We start from the raw sequence: 26,288 nt of genomic DNA on the forward strand, positions 1-26,288 counted from the left end.
CAACGTCAGGCTGTGAATCAATAATACTAGAGGATGAACCCACATCTACTAACTCCGCTATAACACCTAGATCACGAACATCACAGCTGGATGACTTTAATTATGAAAGACAAAGGATTTTCTGCAGCTTTAATTCATTACCAACAATGTTCAAACAAATAGTAGCAGCAATAATATTTTAAAATGCCAAGAACCTGGAAATATAGATTGGCTTTGACTTTAATTTGCAGTCCAATGTGAATCTACAACAACCCTAATAATATATATCGAAGGCCATATAAATTGAACTCAGCTCTTGAAAATAGTAACATGCCCCCTCAGAAACGTCACACAAACCCTCCTTAGGTGAACATGACCTTGCAATTGATAAACTCCTGCCCTCTAGTGAAACGGTAGCCCTTTTAACACTTAGATTGAACTCCTAGCTAGGATGTAGAAGCATAAAATTAATAATTCAGCCTTCATTCGTTCTCTAGAATCCAGTCTTCAACACTTGTTCAATCAACTTCTCAATAACAGTAGATACAATAGAGAAGCAATTACAATTTTCTTTACCTCAGCAGCAAATTGCAAGATAAACTCAGAATATAACCCTTATACATCAGCAAGGGCACAAAATCACAAACTCATAATTGTCACAAAGACAACAAGCAAAGAGATAAACAAATAATTAGATGCTTTACACATCAAATGGGCTCATATTTATAATCTCCAAATGACACAAAGCTTTCCAAATAAACTTCACTTAAGTAGCTTTCCACACACAACAATAAAACATGATAAAGTGCTATTATAATCTAATTTATTAATTGCTTTTGGCTCCGAAAATGACATTTTCCACCATAACTTAATATTCTGACATGTAAGGTCATTGTTTCTCGTTCCTTCGATTAAAATTTTTCATCCCGGTTCCAATGAGCTATGAAACTGAGGTGACCAACAAACAACAACAAAAGCAACCTCAGCGTATTTAGATGAATAATAATAATTCACCCGTCTTGCGAAAACATTTGAAGAAGCATCAAAATCAAAATTTAACAACACTAAAGTGATCTTGATAATGAAAGATGATGAATGAACCTGACGGGGTGACTTATTATAAATAGACACTCCCTCCAAGATTCTTGGAGCTCAAACCAAAAGCCCGAAATAAAAATTGAGATCATCACCCAACCCCATTAAGTCAATTGAGTTCATTGGAACCAACGGATTGAATTACTATAAATAATAAGTCCCTCAAACAGAGCCAAAACACACCATAGGCTGTTGGAAAACCTATAACCACACAATTGACACCCTCAAATCCCACTGTCAGCTCACGAGGGTCGTGATGGTGAACTGACCTGGCCAACTGCAAGAACCTGCTAAAAGTGGTGACATTACATAAAATACTCTTAAAGATGAGCGTCCTTGAATACAAAATTGACATTTGATTCACTATCTAAAATGTGATCAATACATTTGAAAGCTACTGGCTGGGACTCACTTTTAGAATGCATTTTGGTAAATATGATTCTATGTTTGAAGGTGACAGTCTTCTTTTGAAGCTTGTCATAATAAACAGTGAACACCTTATTATAGTTGTGTTATTTTCATGATATGGAAGATTATGGAAATCTGTTGGTAATGTTTCTGCTTTTTTTGCTGCTGTGCTATATGATTTAGGTTGTGGGTAAATGTGCAAAGATTTTTTTGTTTGCAATCTTGATTAATTTTGCCAAGTAGGAAATAAGCTAGGTCTAAACAAAACAACACAAAAACCTACTGTAATATTGGAGCTCCAAGATTTACACTACAAAAACGAAACCAAATATAACTTGAATGGTTCTGGTTTTATATAAGGGCAACATGTTGATTGGTTTTGTGTAGTTGATTTTGGTAGCTTCTTAGGGCTAGAATGTTTGGATTTTTTGTGACTTCTTAAACAAAATACATGAAAGTCATGTAATATATGGTGACCAGCTACAGAGTTTAATGTACAATGTGTTTTATCTAATTCTAATTCAATATCATGCAAGTTGGTTAATATTTGTCTTATAATTTAAAATTTGATTATGCACATGGTGTTACTATTTAGTACCTTCAATTCTTCCTCCCTATTTTGTTGTTACTTTGAATTATTGAATTTTTTTTTTCCTTAGCATCCTGTAGCTCAATCATGTAACAACTAGTCATCAATTAAACTTTGTTAGTAAAACAGTTGTCACATTTTTTCTCATCCTGATGATGGATCACAGAATGTGATCCAAAACGTTGATGCTCAAAATCAATATACAAATACATCCAAAAGCATTCTCAATCATTACATATGAGGTTTTCCTCTAATGTTTTGAATATTCTTCTGTTTTATGCAGTTCCTATAATTTGTCTAAACTATGCAGACATAAGAAATATCTCACCAAATTTAATACCTGCCCTTCAGGTCAGCTGGTATGATCTGCTGTGGTGACACAGTCTTTTTGTCTGGTCTAGCCTGCTATGCAACTTCTGAAGGCAGGTGAAAACTCTTCACTTGTTACCTTCTTTTTTCGTTTCTTTTATTCAGGATTATGGATACATGTATGGGCATGCACATTATAGAAAAGGGACTTAGGGTTGGTTGAGTTATAAGTTGCAGTATGAAATTATTATGTATTACATTTTGATTTCTGCTTCAGATTCATTGACACCAATTCTGTGAATTCAATTGTGCTCGGTGCATGTTTTCTCTTCTTCTTGGAAACTGTATTCATGTTTATACTGCAATGCTGAGATATTCATTCATTTTGCTGTTGCATCTAAACGACTTATGCCTATCAGGTTGGAGTGTTTATGGCATGAAAGCAATGGTGACACATCAATAACTGACATAAGTCAGCTTCCAGCATTATTGAACTCACCCTGTCTGCATCAGATTTCCTCTCTTGCCTCTCTTTCATCTCAGATGATTAGTACACAAGTAAGTTTTATGTAGTGTTTGCAGTGATCTGTTTACTTTTCAATTTCACCTAAAATTTGTACGATCATTAACCTTAGAATTGTTCAGCATCTGCCTCATTTCCTAAATGTGCAACACTATAGTGTATCAGTAATGATATGAACTAAGGAGACATTTGCTAAACAAAGATGAGCTTTGGTTGAATGAATATTTTGACTGTAAATAGTTTAGGAAGCAAAGAAAGTAGCTGGCAATTTTGCATAATATCTCATGGGCCACATGTTTGCGAATCATATGCAGTATTAAAAAAAAAAAATTTAAATGTCTAGCAATATCTACTAGGGAAGAAAGCAATCACTGATGACATCTAAACAATTTTCATAATGCAGCTCATGTATTAATTCAGTGTTCAAACTTTGTTTCTATGATTCTGACTCAGTTTGGCATTCAATTTTTAAGAATGACAACTATTTTTAAACGTGTTTAATAGTTGGATTGCTTCTGAAAACATCCTACGCTACAACTTAAGCAGACAAGAATGAAATGATGGTTTGAGGATACTTGACAATCTTTGTAACACAGATTTGCAGGGTTCTTATCGAAAGAGTCGAACTTCATGAGTTGAACATTGAATTATCACATTCACACTGTGGTCATTCTGTGAACGAAGGACCTAATGGCTTGCCAATCTGTAGTTTCTGCCTCTGTGTCTGTGACAGGGAAATAACTCCAAGCTTCAGTTTCACTGTTAAACTTAAAGATGATAGCACAGAGGTCTCTGCATATTGTTCAGGGCAAAGTGCAGCAGAATTGTTGCAAGTGTTTCCAGATGAATTTTGTACATGGCCTGAGGTATGAATCTTTTCTCAGCAAAGTCTGGTAATGGTTATTGATAGGTATTTGTGGGTATTCTTTGCCTTTTATATTTTATGTATAACATTCACAGCCATAAAACAGAGAAGTTCTGTACCAAAACAAAACGAATTTCTGAGCATTTAATGTGCAACTTTCAGTTGTGGTTTCGCAGCTTGGACCTCAAATTCTTCCAGATTTGTTGAGGCCAGTTATTTGATCATGATTGAATAATCTCAAGCCATTTCTTCCACATATCATCATATGCACATTCTTGATTACTTTAGTTGTAGGGAGTTGTACTATCACAATTCCTTGTATTTTAGGAATAGCATAGCAATAGTTCTGAGGAGGAAAGTACCACTTTAATATTTTATAGGGAAAGATTATGAGTCATTTTGCCAAGGAAAAAATATATTTTGTTGCATTCAGTATCACAAAGCAAGTTGACAACAACTTGTAACATTCTAGTTCAAACTGTGCAATTCAAAAAAATTGACCATACTAATAATTTTTGGAGAATATTTTGGAATAATTACAATTAGAAAACTGTTGGAGGATCTCCTTAATTTTAGCTATTGAACTTTTCTATCATTTTTGTTCTCATCTAGTAAATATGCATGCAATGTCCAACATTGTACAAATCTCAGAGGACTTTTCCATTTCTAGAATGTAGGTGATTGTCTGTAAAGACTTCAATGTAAGATGAAAATCTCTGTTTATTTAAGCAAATGGGGGACATGGAATCTTAGGGTCTCTAGTAAAATAACTGTTTAATATATATTTTTATGCCATGGTTGAGTAATTACCTACTGGATCTTTATATTTCTAGAAAAAATGTACTAGCAAAGCATATTTTTAGAGATCACCAATTATTTCCTTGAAATTCTTTCCCATATGAAGATTCTAAATCAGTATACCACTCATGTTATCCATGAATATACTGAATTAGCTAGATGTTCTTTTGAGTTTTCCGGCATTGAAAGAACGATACACTGAAACTTTGCTGATAAAGTCTACAGTCTTTCCATTAGAGTTGATTTTAAATACATGACATTTAACTAGGAAGAACCAATGCACTCTCACTTTATTATCATGCAAACAGATGTTGATATTCTACCTTTTAAAAAATAAAAGTAATGTTTACATTGAATTTGTTTTCAGGATGAGCAAGCTATGTACCTGTATACCATCGAACATGATGAGTTTGTTGTTGCAATTTGCAAAAATATGTGTAACAACAATAATCATGAAGATGTCCATAACACAAATCCAGATTCGACCATGACTACTTGGAGAATTACATGTGCTTTAAAGTGTGAATGACATATCTCCTCAGGGTTCCTCTAGACTTGAAGTTTCTCCATGCTACAAGATGTTTGTGGTAACAGTGAGCATGATTTATGTGGTGAGGATCAAAGATGGCACAAATGCATCAAAGTGAGTCTAATCTTGGACATAATTTCTTTTGAGAATGTTAAGCCACAGCAGTTGGATAGAGAGCAATTAAGTTTTTGGCTATTTGAAATCTTTTCAGCAAGGGCTGGACAGGAGCTAATTACTCGCGGTGCCATTATTACTTCTTGAGATAAGATGTATAAGAGGTGTAACAGCTCAGCAAGAGAATTCAGTCCTATCAACTGTCTTGATTTTCTACTGACAGGATTGTGAAAATTTTGTTGCCAAATATGTTAGTTAAAAGAACAGTGTAGTGGTCTAACTATCAGCAGCCTTGGTTTTCGCTGGATAAGATGTCTGCCCTGTTTGGCTGTAGGTCAACAATTGTGATTAAGCTAATGAACAGGTTTTCCTGTACATTTCACTGTTCTAACTTGTCACATCTCGGTTTGATGTAAAACCTGCTGGTTGTACTGGTTAAATGGCTGAATATTCTTGGTCATATGTAGACATTCATATAATTTCTCTTTCCTAGTAACTGTTTTGCTCCTAAAAATTTAGTTATAACAATTAGTGATCTGCATTAGGATAACAGCCATGGACTTTGATTGCCAAATATCAATCTTGCAACAAAATATTCAGTTAACAGAGTTGCATGTTATGAATTTTTTTTTTAATAAAATGTTTAATACTGGGAAATTTTGATGTGGAGTGCAACGGTTTGCTTCTACCTAATCAAGCAATATATAATCGTCTAATCGCATCCCGTAAGGTCTTTGAGATTAACTTTTAAATTTAAAATGTTGATTTATTATGTTGCATAGGAAAGCAGGTGTAAACATTTGCCCTTCACTTCAGATCTGTTTTTTCTTCATTTCTCAAATTCGAGTTGGCAAACTGTCAGAGGAATCATTTTTTTTAAAAGACAATTTTTTTGTTTTTCTTTGGTAAAATCTTTCATTCTCATGCTTGCAATTTTTTTAAATTATGATAAGAGAGACAATGTTTCCACAATTCATATTAATGAATGCATGAGGTTTTAGATTGAACTTTGTAGGATTTGTTTTCTCATATTGACATTCTGGATCAAATTGCATGATCTATCATTAGGATGAAGATAACAAAAAGAAGAGGTTTTTCCCCCTTTTGAATTAGTGATTACAAAAGAGGGGTAACTAGATTAGGCCTAAATCAGCTCTATTCCACACACCAATTAAAAGCAACAAAATAACACTCAATAGTAAATGACAACGAATAAACAACAAAATGAAGATGAGAACTTAAGATGCTCATGGCTTTTATGTTCTCTGTCTGCAGTCATAACTTTGATATATTCTTATGTGAGGTTTTCTTCCATCATTTGTAATGTCCCCAGACTCCCCACTTTAAGGTCATCTTGCAAAGTGGCTGGTACTGTTTTCTAGAGTCTCTGTTGGCTGGTTCAGAAGGGGTTTTTGATGTTGCCAGTGAGCTCACAGGATGTACTATTTTTATTAGTGTCAGTTTTATGATGCCTTTCTGGAGTGATTTTGGAGAATTCATCTGGGATTTACTATTTTTATTAGTGTCAGTTTTGACACTGTTTGGTTAGTTGGGAGCTGGGGTAAACATACTATTTTTATTAGTTGCTATTTATAGTGACTGATATTTCACCTAGTTGGTCACATTTCGGTCTCCCTTTAACTTAAACATGTATTAGGCTGGGGTCCCACGGAGGAGCGCTTCCATAAAAATAGAGCTGTGGCTGGTGAGAAATTTTAGGAATATTTTAATGGCAGTGGTCCCATGAATTTTACTTTGTATTTCCTCTTAAAAGTTTAGCCTCCTAAATTCAAGGACTGTAATTGATGAAATATTTTAAAAAATAAATAACATTATTTTTTTCTAAATTTTTAGTTTTGGTGGGAATAAATTTTACAATTTTTTGACGTGGCAAATATTGCTCCTAAGCTGGTGGGGCTAAACCCAACCCCACCCCATTTTCACATGCTCAATTTTAGAGGCCTAAAAATGGGGGGCTCTTATTTTTGAAGAAAAAATTCTAAATGATTCTGCATCCCCTCAAATATTCTCATGGGACCTCTTGTGCCTAAAAAATAGAGTTGTAGCCCCTCCCATGGGACCCTTGCCTTATCTTCAATTTTAGGATTTGTATAGCTAATGTTTGGTGGCTAAGCTTTCTATTTCTAGAAAGTCGTGGAAGGAATGCTAAAGTGGGTACTCTCTAGATGTCTACATGAGAATTATAAAGTGAATTTATTTTGGTGCCTAGGGAGTTATACAAGTTTCAAATAATTTAATGAAGTGTCTTATAGAAATGGCTATGAGGAAATATAAGGTGACTTCATGTTAATTAAAAAATTATAGAAGAGGTCAACTTATTATTATTTCAAATTGCAAGTAAATTAAAAGTTAAAAGAAAAAACTTAAATAGCTTTTTTTGGAGAACTTTAAAATGGCTCATTTGAAGTTCATTTGCATATACTTGGCTTACTTATTTGTGGTTTAAGAAGCTTGAGAGTTTTGGCTTAATGTAATGATGTAAATCCTTGGAAATTAGTGGGCTGAGCGAAAATCCAATTTTGTGTTGAGGTGAATCCACTTATGGCTCGTCACTGAGCATATTTGTAGGTTTTACATCATTTTGGAGCTTCAACCAGCTAGGGTTTGAAACAATAGGGTTTGAAACAAGGAAAATCATTTCGGCCAAAGATTGAAGTTTATTTGTAGGCGGAAGCCACATTGCTTTAGGTTTGGTGCTTAGTTGCCATATATTCATAATACCTTAGATAGATAGGGTTTGGCCGTTAAATAAAGGATGGTATGTCCAAACTTAATTTAATTGCGAGATGATTTGAGAATACACTTTTATAGGTTGACTAGGGTTTGTTTATCGTCAATTTGACATCATTTTTTGAAGGGAAAGGAAGATTAGGGTAACTGATTTGATTTTTATTGTATTTTCTAACTATTTTTATACTTATTCCATATTTGCAAGTGCTTGAAAGTTTGATGTCAAGGTTGTCTTAGGGATGGATTAAAATGTTTATAGTTGGTTGAAGTAATTCAGGGACCATATGTTGTGTCTACAATGGGAAGAAACTCAAATGAGTTTGTTGTTGTGTGTTAGAAATTAATTCTTAATGCTATTTAATCAAATTATTATTCCCTATTTGAAGTAATATGGAAATCAAAAGAGGGGGGGGGGGAATAAACGGGTCGCTTCTAACCTAAGAGACACCCCTAACACCAACAAATGCAACCAAATTTGAATAAGTAATGGTCATTTGATTTTAGTAGGATCTCCAAATTTGCATCAATTTTTTTGAAGTTATGATTTGAAATGACTAGGTGATGTATATAAACAAGCTGACCTCTCTCATTTTGGGATCCATTCAAGTCCAAACATTCATGATCTTAAGCATTCAAGGAGCAATCAAGCATTCAAGTATATCAAGTATTCAATGCATTTCATCTCACCATATCGTTAGGCAAACAACTTTCCACACCCATTATTCCTCTTTTTGTGTGTTAAAGAGAAAGGTGGTACATGCGTTGAAGGAGCTACAAGAGGGTCTAATCAAGAGCTATAATTTGACAATCATTTCATCAAAAAGTATAAAGTCAAAATGGACAGATCTCTCCTTTGACCTATTGGTTGCCCTTTACCCTCGTGGCCATTCACCTTCTCATTAAGGCCAAATTTCTTATAACAAGCTAGTCATTGTTTTTGCTTCCTAGATTTGGTCTTAGAATTGAATTCTTAGTCCTAAGTTAGCTTGTGTGTAGAAAACCTTTACTTTATCTTTTCCTAGATCTTGCATTTTCCAATATTTTTTGCATAGCCATCTTGCATAAGAGGAAAAAGATCATTCCACCCATTAAGAACCTGGACCTTCTAGAGCATAGCGGATCATGTTCCTTCCAATGTATAGTAGGACATAGTTGTGAGCTTCATAGTTTTGCCATACATCCTAGCGAGTTTCCATCATACCTTGCTTTTTTTCATTAAACTTTTGTGTCTCCATGGATGCTTTGGGAGATTCGTTCACTTTCCCTTCTTGTGAGGTGTTTTGTGACCGTTTGACATAGGAACAACCTTTATGAGTCAACATGATTTTCTTCTAAGATGTAATTGAAGTTGAAGATGAAGCAAAAGATTATGAACACTATGGCTTGTTGTCTATTCAACTAACTCTTAAGTCTAATAGATATGATTCCGATTCTTCAATCTCTTCTATGAGGTCTCATGTAGGGAGAACAAGGCTAGATATGTTTATTGTGCCAAGATAGGACATGACGAACATCACTGTTATGGGAAACAGGTTTATTGAGTTGAAAGACCTTTGAAACAATCATATTTGACTGCCCTCATCGTGTGGATGCTCTTCTACCACGTTAGGACCTACACATTCTCAGTTAGCTTCTATGACACAAGGTGAAGACAAGATGAGAGGCCATATGAACAATTGATCTAGTAGGAAGCTTATTTATTTATGAGCTTCGCATCATAAGAACTATTTAAAGGTATTTTCTTTTTCTTTTGAGCATCATTCTTTCCCATAGATTTTGATGGATAATAAGTTAATAACACTTAATAAGTGTTAGTGGGATTAGTTCTATTGAGGCTGATTATTCGGGAAACATTGTCTAAATATTGTAATAATTAAAATGTATTGTTGATAAATGGATCCTTATTGTTATCATCCTGAGTAGATTAGATATTTGAGGAGAATTTTGGTTACTTTAACCCATGTGTACTTCAGTCATCCACTAAGGTTTGTGAGACTCATAATGCTATGCCCTTAATATTGGTGTATATAGGATTATGAATAGTCAACTTGCGGCTATCTTAATCCTTAATTAAGTCATGTTATCATTATTATATTATTATTTAGGTAGGTAGGTCGGCCTAGGTGTTATGTAGGGTTGTGTCTATTTAGCCTAAGCATAATTAGGTATATATAGGAGGTTGTGAGTCTTATTTCAAGATCATATTTGTGAAGTGTGTTCTCATTGGAGATATTTGGAGGTTTCCCCCTCAAAGTGGCCTATTACTCTTAGTAATTATTAAGTATTTGTAGAATATTTCATATTATCTCTTCCATTGTGCAAGATATTTCATTACAAGTGGTATCTGAGCATGATCTTGGCACCATAGAGGCAAGATTTTTTCTCAACATCGAAGGCGATTTTGTTAAGAGCATAACATTCATATTTTAGCAAAATTTTTAATGATTTTAAAAGGGTTTTTGAAGACCATATTAAAGAAGCTATAGTCCAAATTTCAAAGGAATTGGAGCAAATTCAAATAAATTATTGCGGAATTACTATCTCTACACAATTTATTGAGATCTACATATCTCTCATATCCTACTGAATTGGAGTATAACTTGTATTGGTTTTTGAATACATAGTAGAGGAGCCTACATTTCAAACCTTTGAGAAATTGAAGCAAAAATAAGCAAGTTATTGCAAAATTAGAAAAAAATCACTCTCAAGGCGACAAATTTGCTAATTTTTTGGATTTTTTTTAGTAAGGGTATCTTGACCCTAGTAAGTTACAATTAAAATAATTCAGAGAATTTACATTTCATTTGTGTGATTTATTTCAAAAATATTGGTTTTCATCATGATGGGGCCTCCAATAAGAGCAAAAAAGAATGCCACGACACTAAAGAAATCCTTTGATAATGATTGGGAAACAACATAGGATAGTAATCCCAATGAGGAAATAAGTAAGTTGAACGAAGAGGTTAAGAGGGATATGTGTGACCTATGAGGAGATATATCAAATACATGAAGCATGTTATACGCCTATATGAATGAACCAAGGAAGGAGTTCTCAAGCAATCAAGGTGAAACCTTATATGAATGAACCAAGAAGGAGTTCTCAAGCAATCAAGGTGAAACCTTCAAGTCGACTAATAATGACACAAATTTTAATAACTCCTATGGGATCTAGGATTTTTTTCCCTAAGGTGGATATGAGCAAGTTTGATGTAAGGATCCTCTAACATGGATAAACCAAATATAGATTTTTTTAAAGTGCATCAAACCCCATATGGACAATCGCCTTTTGCTAGCATTTTCTATACAAAAGGTCACGATGGCTTCCTCGTATCTAGAACCAGATCAATTCATTTGGTATTGTTGGCTTTGTACTCATCGGAGAAAAAATGGTCTCACCGTACTCCAAGCACCATATAACAATAGTGTGACAGATAAATTCTTTAGCTAGCTTGCTAAGCTTCAACAAACATGATCAATTAAGGATTATATTCAAAAATTCTAAAATCTCTCCTTAAGAGTGGATACAATTATAGAGGAGAGCTTGAATGATTTATTCTTGGGTGGTGTCAAGGATCACATTCAACATGAGGTATGCATGTTTAGTCCTAGCTCAGTAAATGAGTCTTTTATATTGGCACAAAGGGTAGAGGAGAAATTCTTGATTCCTAGAAAGCAAGGGACTAATGTGACAAGAGAAAAAAGATATTCAACACCTTCTCTTCCTCAACCTACTAGGTTGACTCCACAACAAATTGAGGAGAAAAGAGAAAAAGGGTTGTGTTTCAATTGTGATAGCAAATACAGTTGAGGACATAAATGTAGTGAAAACAAATTGTTTTATACTAAAGGTCCAAGTGAGGAAGAAGACGATGAACCCATATTAGAGGAGGATAGGGAGTCAGGTGAGGAATCACATGATTCTCAACCTATTTTTTCTTGTCATGCACTTTCAAGTTTTAGTGCATCACAAAAGATAGTTGGTTTCTTACAGAAGTAGAAAGTAACAATGTTGATTGACTCAGGTAATACTCATAATTTCATCAACAAAAACTTGACAACTCTTCTAAACTGTTTTATATATCAAGCCCCATAGTTTTTGGTTTTGATTGCAGATGGGGGTATAGTTAGTTGTTCAGGGAAGTGTCATAGCATCACATTATCCATGGGAGATTTTTAACTTGATACCCCAATGTATGTTATATCCATGGGTATGACATATATTGTTTTGGGAGTACAATGGCTTACTACATTGTGAACAATTGAGATAAAATTCCAAGAACTATTCATGAGATTTCAATCAAAAGGAAAGGTAGTGGAGCTAAGGGGGTTGAAGGAAAAATTCCCACAGATGGTGAGTTCTCATCAAATGCAAAAGTTTCTTAAGAAAGGAATGGATGGATTTGCGGCCCAATTATGTTCATTAGAAGTCTCTCAATCTAATGCTCTTACTCATCTAGATTTACAAGCAATAATTGATCGTCACTTAGTGATTCTTAGAAATATGCTTAAAGGACTTCCTCCTAAGAGGGATCATGACCATGCCATACACCTAGTTCCAGGGAGCCAACCACCAAACATCAAGCCTTATAGGTACCCACACATACAAACAAGTAAGATAGAAAAAAATGTTGAGGAAATGCTAGAGGTAGGAATTATTAGGCATAGCCAAAGTGCTTACTCCTTGCCTATGGTGATGGTGTGCAAGAAGGATGAAACTAGGCATATGTGTCCAGATTATAGAGCACTCAACAAGTTCACTATTAAAGATAGGCTTCCTATTCCAGTCATTGATGATTTGCTAGATGAATTAAATGGAGCTATGTATTTTATCAAGTTAGATCTTAGATCAGGTTATCACCAAATTTAGATTAGGAGGAAGATATTTGTAAGACAACATTTTGAACTCATGAGGATCATGAATTTTTGGTGATGCCATTTGGTCTTACCAATGCACCATCTACATTCCAAAGTTTGATGAATTCCATTTTTAAGAATTTCTTGAGAAAGTTTGTGCTAATGTTCTTTGATGATATATTGATTTATAGCAAGAATTGGGAAGAATATTTGCAACATGTAGATCAAGCATTACAATAACTCCAAGATGATCAACTCTATACTAAGCCATCCAAGTGTGTTTCTGGCCTTAAGGAGGTGGAGTATTTGGGACACATAGTTTCACATGAAGGAGTAAAGGTGGACCCTAACAAAATTAAGGCTATCATGGAATGGCCTATTCCAAAAACCATTAAGAAGCTGAGGGGTTTCTTGGGATTGACCAAGAACTATAGAAGATTTGTGAAGAATTATGGTTGTATAGTAGTACCCCTCACCACTCTATTCAAGAAGGATTATTTTCATTGGAATGAATTTGCTAATGTAGCATTTGAGCAATTGAAGGAGGTCATGTGTACAACTCTAGTGCTTGCCACTCCATAATTCACCAAGGAATTCATTGTGGAATGTGATGCTTCTAGAAATGGGATAGGAGGAGTTCTCATGCAAGAAGGTTGACCAATTTCTTTTGAGAGTCGTCAATTAAAAGGTAGAAATCAGCTCAAACCTATTTATAAGAAGGAAATGTTAGCAATCCTTCACGCAATTAAAAAATGGAGGCCTTATTTAATGGGTCGACACTTCAAGGTTAAGACAGGTCATGATAGCCTAAAATAATTGTTGGAACAAAGACCATCTTTGGAAGAGCAACAAAAATGGGTCACTAAGATGTTGGGATATGAATTTGAGATTGTATATAAGAAAGGGAAGGAAACTATTGTGGTTGATGCACTTTTCAGGAAGGATGAAAAAGATGAAGCCTTATTGTGTGCCCTTTCAATATTACAAGAAAATTGGGTGGTAGAAGCCAAAGTAGAGTGGCAAAATGATGTTGCAACAAGTAATCTCATCCAAAAAGTAAAAAGTGATTCGAGTAGTTCAGATAAGTTTTGCTTAAAGAGGGATATTATTTGGTATAAAGAGCACTTGTATCTCTACAAGAATTCTACTCTTAAACACAAGATTCTCATAGAGATACATGAGTCCCTAGTTGGTGGTCATTTATGGTTTTTGAAGACATATCATCGGGTCAAGATATTTTTTGGGAAGGGATAAAAGGTGACATTCAAAAATTTGTGGTTGAATTTTTGGTTTGTTAAAGAAATAAGGGGGAGGCAATTAAGACACCAGGTGTCTTGCAACCCTTATCTATTCCTAGCCAATGTTGGGAAGAGGTATCTATGGACTTCATTACAAGGCTTCCCAAATCTAAAGGTCATAATGTCATCATGGTAGTAGTTGATCGTCTCACTAAATATGCACATTTCATTGCATTATCACATCCTTTTATATCAAGTATAGCGGCACAAGTTTTCTTGGAGAATATTCAAAAGATACATGGTACAACTAAGGTTATTTTCATTGATTGTGATCCTATCTTTACTAGTCACTTTTAGAAATATTTATTCTCATGTTTGGGTACTCAATTGGCTCATAGTTCTTCATACCATCCTCAATCAGATGGGCGAAATGAGGTTGTTAATAAATGTTTGGAAGGATATCTACATTGTTTCACTTCAAAGAAACAATCTCAATGGGTAGATTGGCTACTTGTTGCAGAATGGTGGTATAATACTTCTTTTCATAGCTCATAAAAAAACGTCTCCATTTTTGGCATTTTATAGATATTATCCTCCTTCCATCACATCATCATTAAAGGTGTCACCAAGAGTTTAGTTAGTAGAGGACAAATTTCTTCATCAAAAATAGGTACTTTCAAGACTCAAGGAGAATTTAGCTATGGCACAAAATCAAATGAAACAATAAGCGAACCAACATCATAGTGAAATAAATTTTGAAGTTGGGGATTGTGTTTTCTTGATATTGTAGCATTATAAACAAATCTTAATGAAGCAAAAAAAAAGAATAATAAGTTGTCTCCAAGATATTATGGACCATACCAAATCATGCAAAAGATTGGTAGTGTTGCATGCAAGCTAGAGTTGCCACTAACAACAAAGATACATCCAATTTTTTATGTTTCTTGTTTGAAGAAGGTAATTAGGAGAAATATTCCTACTCAAACAATACTACCAGAGCTTGATGAAGAAGGAAGAATAATTTTGGAACAAGAGTGCATTCTTCAAACATGCACAAAGAAGCTGACAAAAAGAACCCTCACCTAGTATCTCATCTAATGGAAGAATTTACTAGTTGAAGAGGCCACATGGGAGGATAAGGAGTTCATTCAAAAGAATCCACACGTGGTTAGCATTGAGGAGAATTCTTCTTTGAAGAGAGGGGGCATGCTATGCCCTTAATATTGATGTATATAGGGTTATGAATAGTCAACTTGTTGCTATCTTAATGCTTAATTAAGTCATGTTATCATATTATATTATTATTTAGTTAGGTAGGTTGACCTAGGTCTTATATAGGGTCATATCTATTCAACTTAAGCATAATTAGGTATATATCAGAGGTTGTGAGTCTTATTTCAAGATCATATTTGTGAAGTGTGTTCTAAGGGGTTGCCCCCTCGAAGTGTCCTATTACTCAGTTATTATCAAGTATTTGTACAATACTTCATATTATCTCTTCCATTGTGCAAGTTATTTTATTACACATAATGTGTCCTCCTTAAGAGATTGTTCCAATTTAGAAGGTTGGTTGTTCCCTTTTGTGTTTCAGCAATGTGGGATTAGTACCTACCAAATGTTGCAACATGATTTGATCCATCACACACTCTACAATTATGGATTTTTTTAACACATCACACTCTAGACATTAGTGGCATTATCGAGGATTTAAATTTTCTATTTGATGACAAATTGTGCATTCTTTTCATCCCATTTTGAGCACATTTAGAGGTTGTTCATCAAGTATTTTTAAATTTTAATCCCACTTTAGTTGATTTGATGGATTTTGATTTAGATACGTGGATAGTTGAGTAGTCTTCAATGACATACATCATGAGACCATTGCTTTTCCATCCTTTTATGAAGTTTCCTCTACCTTGGTGATTGGAAGTGTTTCTTCCTAAGGGAGGAACATTGGTTTCTTCTCTTAGACCTTAATCAACATTCATCTTCCATCCCACATCTATAACATTGGAGCTTCTTTAGTATTTCAAGGGGGGGGATATGTTATCTTGGCCCCATTCAATTGCATTTCATGCATAGAGGTTTTCACCTTTTCCTAAGTTTTACTTAAGGGGGGTATTAGAGTGTTTAGAGAATTCATTTTATGTTGTGCATACATATAGTTGTTTCATTATGCACGTTTGCATATGTTCCATAAATTAATTAGGGAAATGCTCAAGAATATTCTCATGCACATTCGTATAAATAAATGAACACATGCTTCACATGTATGCCTTGCGTAAGTTCACTTAGTTGAGCCTAATATAGTTTAGTTTATTCATACACTTATAGCTTACATATCACACACCTTACTTCACATATCTAGCTTTAATTTTGTTGTCATGTAAGATTGCACACACTATACCAAGTTCATAAAATCAACAATCATGTGAAACATGGAAAGATCTTCATGCCTGTGGGTATGCCTTCAGTAAAAATTAATTCTTAGAGAAGGTTTGTTCCCTTCAATATCACCTAGAACTATCTTTTGAAGTGAAGAAAATGATAGAAGGAAACTTGTAATTTAAACCTAACTGTTGAGATGAAAGTTTACACCCTTGCCTAAAGTTTTTACCTAAAGGCAACCTCATGTAAGAGGGAAAAAAACTCGAAAGTGTGGGACTTTACAATTAGAGATTGAGTCTCTAGAGAAGGCTGACTTCCTTACTATCAGGGTGCACCTAACTATTTCTTGAGAGGAAAAGGGAGAAGGAGATGCATGAAAATCAAACTACCTATTCTAACCTAGAGGGGGTGATACATCAAATAGTATTTGATCTACTTCCTTATGATAACTACACTAAGATCCAATAGGCTTCACAAGACATACCACTATCTATATTCCTTTAAGATTATTACCATATAAAAGCCAAGAAGATAACATAACCATACAAGGAATACAAAAAATTAGCTAACTAAAATGACCATAATCATATGGTATTGAAATTTCCAGAATACATTCAGAAAGATGAGGTATAACTAAATGACACAAATCTAACTAACTGAGAATGGATGTAACAATAGTGATTTCTATTGAATAAGAGGCAAGAGCATTTATAGAGAATATTTGTGAAAGACCAGAAAAAGAGAGATCCTTTGAATAACAACAAAACTTGCCTTTATAGGGTGCATGCATAACCCTGATACAACCTTGAGTCTAAACTCCCTCGATCATGAGATTGGAATACGAATGAGAGTAATAACTGAGAATGAGAAGAAAATTTGATCATGAAGTGCAACTGCTCACAAGAAATGATAGAAGGAACAAGGGAGAGCATGCACTCAACTACAAGAGATATAATCAAATCTGGATCAATCATGATATGCATTTAAGAAGCATGGAGTGTAGCAGCATTGAAGACATCAAAGAATGGTTGTAGACAATGAATCATTTCTCCTTAATCTTTACAATTGCTACATGTTTACACTTATATCATGCTAGATCAGCTACATCAATAAGTCAACAATATTCAACCATTTTATTTTCTATGTGGCCCTATACACTTGAAACATTTTTCCACCTCGCCAAGTTGAAAAATTTTTCCACCTCGCCAAGCAATTATCTTTATATCGTTGACCTGTGCTTACAAAAATTTGTGGCTTCACAACTTATTTCCTCTATTAATTTCTTGAACCTGTGAAACCCTGACCTCCTCATGTTTCATGCTTATTGTTGCTTCATAGCTTGCTTTCACTTTATCCCCTTAACCACAGTGATCCTCTGATCAACGTGAAATCGACCGTTCGCACCATCACCGTGGTTTGGACTTACCAACCCTCTAACCATGCAATGATGCAAAGCCATTCACTTTTCCTTTGTTGCCCCTTCGCAACCTGAAATTGAGTGTGACATAAAATGATTGCGACACTTCAGCTATTAAGAACTTAACTATCAGCATCACCGTTTACATCATCATGACTCAAATCCTAACTGTAGCTCAGACACTTGCGACCACATGAAAAACATATCTTGACTATCATCGCAACCTTGCAACAACTAGGGCCTAATTACCAATTAACCATGCAATGTTGTGCATATTGTCACCTTTACCTTTATCGCTCTATCAAAACCGTCAAACATGAAACCCAACTAGAACATGCGATGTTGCAAAGATCATTAGATGCTTATGATTCTTTGCAGCTTTACAACATCAAATTTTCTTAAAGCACTCTAGCTTGTGATGTCATGATAACTTTTTGAAACTAACTATTTCCTTTTGATCACAACTTTTCCACTTCATTCTTTCGCTGATCATGTTGACCTGCGAAGCTACAAAAATAACTCTAAACTATTAATCACTGCATCGCAATTGCCATCTTCTCTTTTCATCTAACTGATGCGACCATGCAAAGCCATCAGATGACCGCTATTGCACCATCACAACTTAACCCATTAACCTTGATGTTAACATTACGATGGTGCGCTCAAAGTATATCGTTGCTTCACAACGTTAACCAAGGTTCAATCATTTAAGCATGCAATGAAGTGACCAAAGGGTTTCACCACATCGCATCCTAAACTCGGGTTAGCCCTTAACCACATGAGATGGTGTAAAAGCACATGAATGGAGTTGTTGTAGTTAACTTCGCATGGTTGCAACGTGAATCTATTTAAGCTTGAACTTTCCTGTAATCATATGATCTATGGCTAGTCACATCTTTGTGACTTGAAACTAGATGTTAGTCTTCTGAGCTATGAAGCCGCACAAATATTAAACCTGACTATTTCACACATTTGTGACCTCTATGACAACTAAGCCTTAAACCAGAGCGATCGAGCAAAAAGGGGTTTCACATTGTCACGATCCAGAATCCTCATATGATGCAAATGAATAAAAAGGCTTAGGGATATAAAAGAATGAATAAGGTTTATTCATATCCCTATTAGCCTGCATGGCAATAAATGAATAGTCAAATAAGCATATACATGGTTGTCACCTTGGATATTCAAATTTTAGGAATGGGGGCAAAAATGGTTAACACTAACCTATCAAGTGATGAACCAAATGATGAAATGAATATAGAACTAAATGATCTACAATTAAACTAGTAAAGAAGGCTATAATAATCTCGTAACCCAACCAAATGTGCCTTGCAATAGAGATTCTTATGATAGACCTTAATTCAATGATGATTAAAACAAGAAAATAGTAATGTTTTCACAATTTTAACATGTCACTAAACCTTAACACAAGCATACAACTACAATATAGAATATCACTTTTGCATTTAATACTAAAGGAATTTGATAAAATGAAGGCATAAGAAAACATTTATATCAAATAACTCACAATGATACACAAAAAATCGAGATGAATCCAACCTCTATAATGTAATAATAATGAAAAATTGACAACAACATGTAAGTGCCCAATAATAATATATACCAAAATTTGCAAGGTAGAAGACAATGGAAAAAGGAGTGGACCCCTATGAAAATCCAAACCCATGACCTCATAGGAAGGTGAAGCCCAAAAATAAAGATGGGAACTCACCTTAATGTTGTACTCTAAACTAAACCCAAAATAGCCCCAAACTATCAAAAATAGAGGTCAATCTCAAATTTGACCAAAAAGCATTCAAGAAAATGGGTGAGACTTAAAAATTTGTCATGTTAATAGACTCCAAATCCCCCTAAAAAATGGGTGCATTGTGTGAAATCCATAATTGATACAAAACTACTGGCAAAAATAACTTCAATATCCAAGAAAATGGAATGTCTTCTTTGCCCATATTGGTCTGGAGAAAAACTGCATGCATTATGTTTTTTTTTTTTGCATTGAAATTAATATTAATAAAGTGTTCATAATTTTACACTTTAATTAATATTTTACATGCGAAAAATAGGAAGGCAATGTAACTGTGACTTGACCAACTCGTGATATACAAAGAAATACACATTTCCTCTTTTAAAATAATAACTCTATCTAATAAGATGTATATTAATGTTGTAATTTAGAAGTTGTGACTTTAGTTTCTTTTCATTACAACTTTGGTTCTTTGATTGTGTTGATTATTGCATTGATTGTTATTCATGTATTTTGCACATGAAATGAACTTAATCCTTTATAACTAATGTTTTACCATTAGAGATCAATCTACGAGGACACATTATTTAATGACACTCTATTAATAATTGTAGTAAGCATCCAACACTCATTGTCTACCAACATAACCAAATCTACCCTTCGATAGCTAATATTTGTCTACATGATTGGTAATGAACGTATGAACTCTGACATGAAGCATTATTATCATATCACCACTCATATGTGTAAGAACCAAATTCTCTAACATTGCCACATATACAAATCAACCATAAAATGTGGAAATATAAAGTTGAAAAGTCAAATGTCGACTTCATACACATAATTACTTGTTTCATTTTCAAATTAAAATTGGAAATTATACATAATGACATTTAGTCAAATTGAATTTGATGTCACATATCATCATTACATAAACACCATAATTTTTCCATTAAACTAATATTACATTGCTGATCACATGTTGGATCCAAAATAAATAATGTCATAAAGTCTATACATTAAACAGGTGTCAAAAGTATGCTCACCTACAAGTTGAACATAAAGAGACATGAGTACGTTAAATGAGATAAACATATAATAACATAAAACATATAAAATAACATGTCATCGAACCTATGAGCCCATTTGCATGTAGTCCTATCCATCTATTATAGTGAGATGGAAGAGTGGTCTAGGCACTTTTATCGCCCAACCATGGAGTGGTCTTGCCCAAGTTTCAGTTCATATCTTTTGTCTTAAGGTTTTGAGTAAAGTCAAGTGGCAAAGTAACGAGTCTGAGTCTAGATTGTGTATAGGATCATCTTGCTTCTCATCATTCCTTTGAGTTAACTAATGTGGGAATCATATGAGCAATGCATAAGTCAAAAGCTAGCTAATTAGGGTTTTGGAGGGTTTTTGTTATGCTTTATCCTGATGAGAAGAAGGTCTAGATATTCTATTTATTCATATTTCTTGTTCCTAATAATGTTGAAGGCAAAGATCCATGTTAAGAAGCAGTTCTTCATGAAGAAATTCCTACAAATTTATGAGAAACCCTAATTCTATGATCAAGTGTTCCATTAAAGACAGAACACAGGTAGATTGAAGATATCACAAACATATTCAGAGAAAAAGATGATAGAGAATATTGAGGATTGAGGTTTGAAGACAAAATTTAGATCGTGAGAATGAGATACAAGAGAAATCGATTGAATTCAATGCAAAATGAACATTCAAAAATATAGAAATGGTGAAAGAACGTGGTCAAAGGTGGTGAAAACCAAAGTTAAAAAATCAAATCGATGAATCAAAACACATTTGAATGTCCACATTGTCAAGTCAAATAGTCAAGTCACCTTGGAAATGAGTCAACCGTCAGATGTTTTGAGATCAACGGATAATGTTTTAAGATGAAATTATAAACTATCTAATGATGCATCTTGTCCATCGTCAAATCAAAAAGGGATCCACATATTTCTCTATCTTGCTATATGAAGTTGCTCAATCATTATTCTATGAGACATAGTGACAATTTGATGCGTGGAACTGTGGAGCCAAATTCAGTTTGTGAGCTGCAAAAGATAAATGGGTTCTAGATTGGCATATTGCGATTTGATAGATTCTCTGACAATGACAAAGGTGGGTCATTTTTGCAAGCACTGTCAGATCTTAAAAGATAGGTCATTTTTGAAAGCAACAAAGTGACAAGAGGGACCCATGGTAGAAAACATAAAGGAAAGTCTCAACATTTAAATCATGATTGTTGATTTAACATCGATGGTCAAAATTTGAAAATATGATGACTGCTAGAATATGAAATATATGTATTTGGCACAATATAACAGAAGATTAAGAAAATAATGTTTAAAAGTCATGGAGTGTTTGCAAGAATATCTCTGATTCAGAATCATCGATGGAGAATATGCCACTTGGTCATATTATTGGATAACGTCACATTTCATCCTCATTTTATTTTCTATTTGTGATTGTTGTTCTGCCAGAATTAGAAAGGATAACAACTAGCTATAAATGTGACCTCATTTGATAATATAAAGGTTGACAAACTTGATGGTGAATGAGTCTGTAATTCCATTTACTTTTTATTTACTAGTCATGTTTTGTTGCCCATGCATAGATTTGTTTTGCATTAAGAGTTGAAGGACAATTATATGTGATCCTATGATAATCAAGGTGGAATCCATTTTATTTTGATATTTTTAGTTGAGATGATTCCATTTACTTCCTTCATATATGATTATGCTTTCTCTCTTGTTCATTTCATTTCATATTATGTTAGATAGTTCATTGGTAATTGAAGGATAGATGTGTATGAATCTATTGGTAAATTTTTGAATTCTATTTCATTTAAGTCTGCTAGTTAAAGCAATTCCATTTTCTCTCATGTGTATTTCTTCTTCCATTCCTCTTCACATTTAAATGATCAACACTGCATTCAAAATAGAAGTTAAGGGTTGGGAACCTCAAGATAGTCTATTACAACCATTCCATTGGGTATGATAAGTTGTCCAAATTTATTCTTCCTATAATTTTTTTTTGTGCCTACAAACAATTTGGTTATCCTTAACTTCTCTCAGGTTAAGAGCTTATAATGTCAATACTTCTAATCTCACAAAACATATTCATTGCATATCATTGCAAATCATAGGGAGCTGTACCTAATTAGTTCAGAGGGCATTGATAAAATACATACATTGACCCATTTGTTGGTAAACATCCTTTTGTCTCTCCAAGCATTGGGTATTGAAGAGTCAATATTATAAAATCTAATAGGAGGACAAACTATTAACCAATAGTTTTTGGCAACTCTGCTAGGGAAATTCAAAATGAAAGTTTTGAAGGATTTCCCTTCATAACCATTTATTCTCTAAATATTTATTTGAGTTGCAAAAAAAAGGACTTGTGGTATTCAGGTGTTTTCCATAAGAACTTGATACCAATTTATAGCCTCAACCTATTGAAGAAGTGTAGAAATTTTTTAAACTTGAAGATTGGTAAGATAAATTTGAAAAACACCTTTTGATACACTCTGGATTCCAAATATACCACGAGTGCCAAGGAGAAAGGAAAGATTGACCCAATATATGAAGAACTCAACAAGGCTAACTTTCCTATCCTAGAAGACCTTTGTAGAAGTGGTAGAACACATGCAAGGGAATTTGTAACCAAACAACTTCAAGATAATCTATTTTCTACAATTGTTCTCCCAAATAGACCATAGAGAAGTCAATTCCCTGCTCCTATTGTCAGAAATTCTATTCCTTCTTTTTTTGATGCCTTTTTGTTGATTGGTACTCCTCTTCCTATGTTTGTTACTTTTCAAACAAATCAAATCATTGTACTAGTAGCTATGACACAACCATGGGGAAATGCTATTAATCCTCTTGCCCATGGGGCTAATAATGATATGCCAAGAGCATCAAGGAAAAACTTTCCCAGATTTAGTGGAGATGGCTATACTTCTGCAGAACAACACTTGAGTGCTTTCCATAAGGCTTGTGGTGTAGTAAATCCTCAACATGAGGATGTGGTAGTCGGGATGTTTGTGGATACATTGGTGGAGTATGCTTCTGATTGGTTCCAAGACCCACCTATAGGATGCATCACACATTGGGACACCATGAAACAAAGGTTTGAGGAAAGATACAAAAGCACAAAAGATGAAAAAACCTTGTTATTACAATTGGCACAAATAAAGAGAGAAACCTTAGTTTCTATGAGAGATTTCAATGCAAAATTCAATAAACTTCTCAAAAGAATTCTTACTGCAAGTGCACCTACTGATGATAATAAGAAAACTTTCTACATTAGCTCAATGCCACTTGATCTAGGATACCAGATTAGAAGAGAAAATGTCGCTAACTTGCAAGCTGCTCGAACACTAGCTGTGGAGATGGAGGATGACATGATAGCCTCTGGTAAGTTGCAAAGAGAGTTTCAATATGGAATTGTGACCAATAAAACCAATATTTCTAATACTATAGAAGACATGCTTCAAAAGTTGTCTAATGAGCTCATCTCATTGAAGAAACAAATCAATAGACCTACTTATCAAACTCATTAGGAAGGTTACAATATTACAAATGGAGGTAAAGCATTACAAATGCCACCTATTCAACAGAGACTAGTAATTGAACCTACTCCAAAAAGACAAAATATGTGTGCTTTTAACCTAAGAGAAGATCATGATGGAGATACATGTGTTGATATGATTAGATATAGATAGATGGTGGATAACAAAGAACAAACAATTAAATATCTTGAAAGTGAGGATGATTATGCTCCTTGTGGTGACTCTAAAAATTATTTCTTCGAGTATGAATCAGATTCAAAAATAAGAGGTGACTATTTTGCTAATCTAGAAGGACCTCAGTTAACAATAATGACCAAATGTCAAAAAAATAGAAATTCGAACAATAATTCAGTCCCTCTCAAGAATAATGCATCATCAAAAAAAACTGATAAAGATAGTGGCATAGTAACTTCATCTTCACAAAAGTAGTATAAAGTTGAGCCTGCTATTTCCTTTGACATAGTACAATATTGTGAAGAAACGAGAATTCAAATATCTCCATTAGATTATTTGAAATCTAATCCCGATCAATTGAAAAAACTAGTTGAGAATTGCAATAGTAAAGAGACAGATCATGCTAATTTTAATGCCAATGTTGAACATCATAATAAGGCTAACACTAGTGGAGATTCTTTTGATATGAAGATTTGGCAATTCCTAGATTGTTTCAAGAAGAAGAATCTACTATTTTAGCTACTTGCCCAAGTCAAAAGCCAGATCCTTTTTATATTTCTTTGTTCATCAATGGAAATAGATTGAGTAATTGTATCATAAATTCAGGAGCCTTTGACAATGTAATGCCTGCCTCTATGGCTAAAGCTTTAGGTCTTCCATTAACTAAAAATTTTGGTAGATGCTACTCAATGGATGCCAAACAAGTGCCATTTCTAGGACATATTAAAGATGCTCAAGTTGCCCTTGCTTCTTACCCCTCTAAGAGATTGAAACTTACCATTGTAGTAGCATAAATCCCTGCAAGCTATGGAATGCGTAAAGTTTTTGCAAAGATATGGGGGGAGAAATACAATTAGATTGGTCTAGTTCCACTATACAAGTTAGAGACAAAAAGGTTAAGCTAGAACTAGAAGAGAAAACAAAATTCATTGTTCTGAAATCAGATGATCCTAGATCTCAAATATTGTACCATGAAATGCAGTTTGGAAATTATATGTTGTTCTCTAGTACCCCTGAGATCTTAGAAGAATCAAAACCAAATAAAGGTGATCAATTGTGGACTCTAGAATTTGATGGCAGTTGTGCAAATGCTGGCTCAGGTGTAGGTGTGGTGTTGATATCACCTGATGGAGAAATGAATTGTTTTTATTATAAGTTGGATTTCAAAAAAACTAATAATACTACAAATATGAATCTCTCCTTCTTGGTATAATGGCAGAAAAACAAAAGGGACTCAAGATTCTTAAAGCACAAGGAGATGCATAGTTGGTAGTAAGAAAGTTAGGAATCAATATGTAGTGAAGAATTCAAGATTGAGAAACTACCATAGTAAGGTGTGGGATGAAATTAAAGGTTTTGATACCTTCTCAATTAAATCAATACTTAGAGAATTCAATTCAAGAGCTCATTCTTTGGCAGTCTTTGCATCATTGCTCTTACCACACTCTGACTTCAAAAATCAAACCTATAAAGTAGAAGTTCTATTCAGACCTAATGTCCCTGATAATGAGGAGTCATGGCAAGTATTTGAAAATGATAAATAGATAGTAAAATTCATTGAAGGAGAAGATCCTTTTGAATGTTTTTATTTTAAAGGAAGAACTAATGTAAAAGGTGGTGATTTAGTGGTAGGAGATAAAAAGAAGATAGGATTTGATGTGTTTCAGTTGAAAGGTAATAAGATTCCACCTCATTTAATCTCTTTAGAGAAACTCTTTGATAGGCATGATGCATATATAAAGAAAGAAAGAGATAAGAAGGGAAAGACCTATGGTGAATATGATGGGATCAACATAGGGATGAAAGTCAACCCTAAGATGATAAACATAGGCAAGTGTTGCACACCAGAAGAGAGAGTAGAAATCAAGAAATTGCTCATTGAATTTCAAGATGTATTTGCT

General features: G+C 34.1%; 1 protein-coding gene across 4 annotated transcripts in view; it reads left to right on the plus strand.

Annotated features, from left to right (window-relative positions):
* The window catches only part of LOC149561391 (Nucleic acid-binding proteins superfamily), a 226,939-nt gene extending 221,234 nt beyond the window's left edge, over window positions 1-5,705 (plus strand). For 2 of the 4 annotated variants that reach the window (XM_089825121.1, XM_089825123.1), the window contains exons 10-13: window positions 2,423-2,497; window positions 2,800-2,938; window positions 3,500-3,769; window positions 4,934-5,705. In XM_089825121.1, the coding sequence (XP_089681247.1) occupies window positions 2,423-2,497; window positions 2,800-2,938; window positions 3,500-3,769; window positions 4,934-5,095 (646 nt within the window). In that variant the 3' untranslated portion in view covers window positions 5,096-5,705. The remainder of the gene's footprint in view (window positions 1-2,422; window positions 2,498-2,799; window positions 2,939-3,499; window positions 3,770-4,933) is intronic. The other 2 variants (XR_016363812.1, XM_089825122.1) reach the window with 2 other exon arrangements.
* Window positions 5,706-26,288: the final 20,583 nt, after the last annotated feature.

This window comes from Cupressus sempervirens, chromosome 4 (assembly GCF_028749045.1).
Source record: "Cupressus sempervirens isolate cs-2001-9-10 chromosome 4, ASM2874904v1, whole genome shotgun sequence".
Lineage (NCBI taxonomy): Eukaryota > Viridiplantae > Streptophyta > Pinopsida > Cupressales > Cupressaceae > Cupressus > Cupressus sempervirens.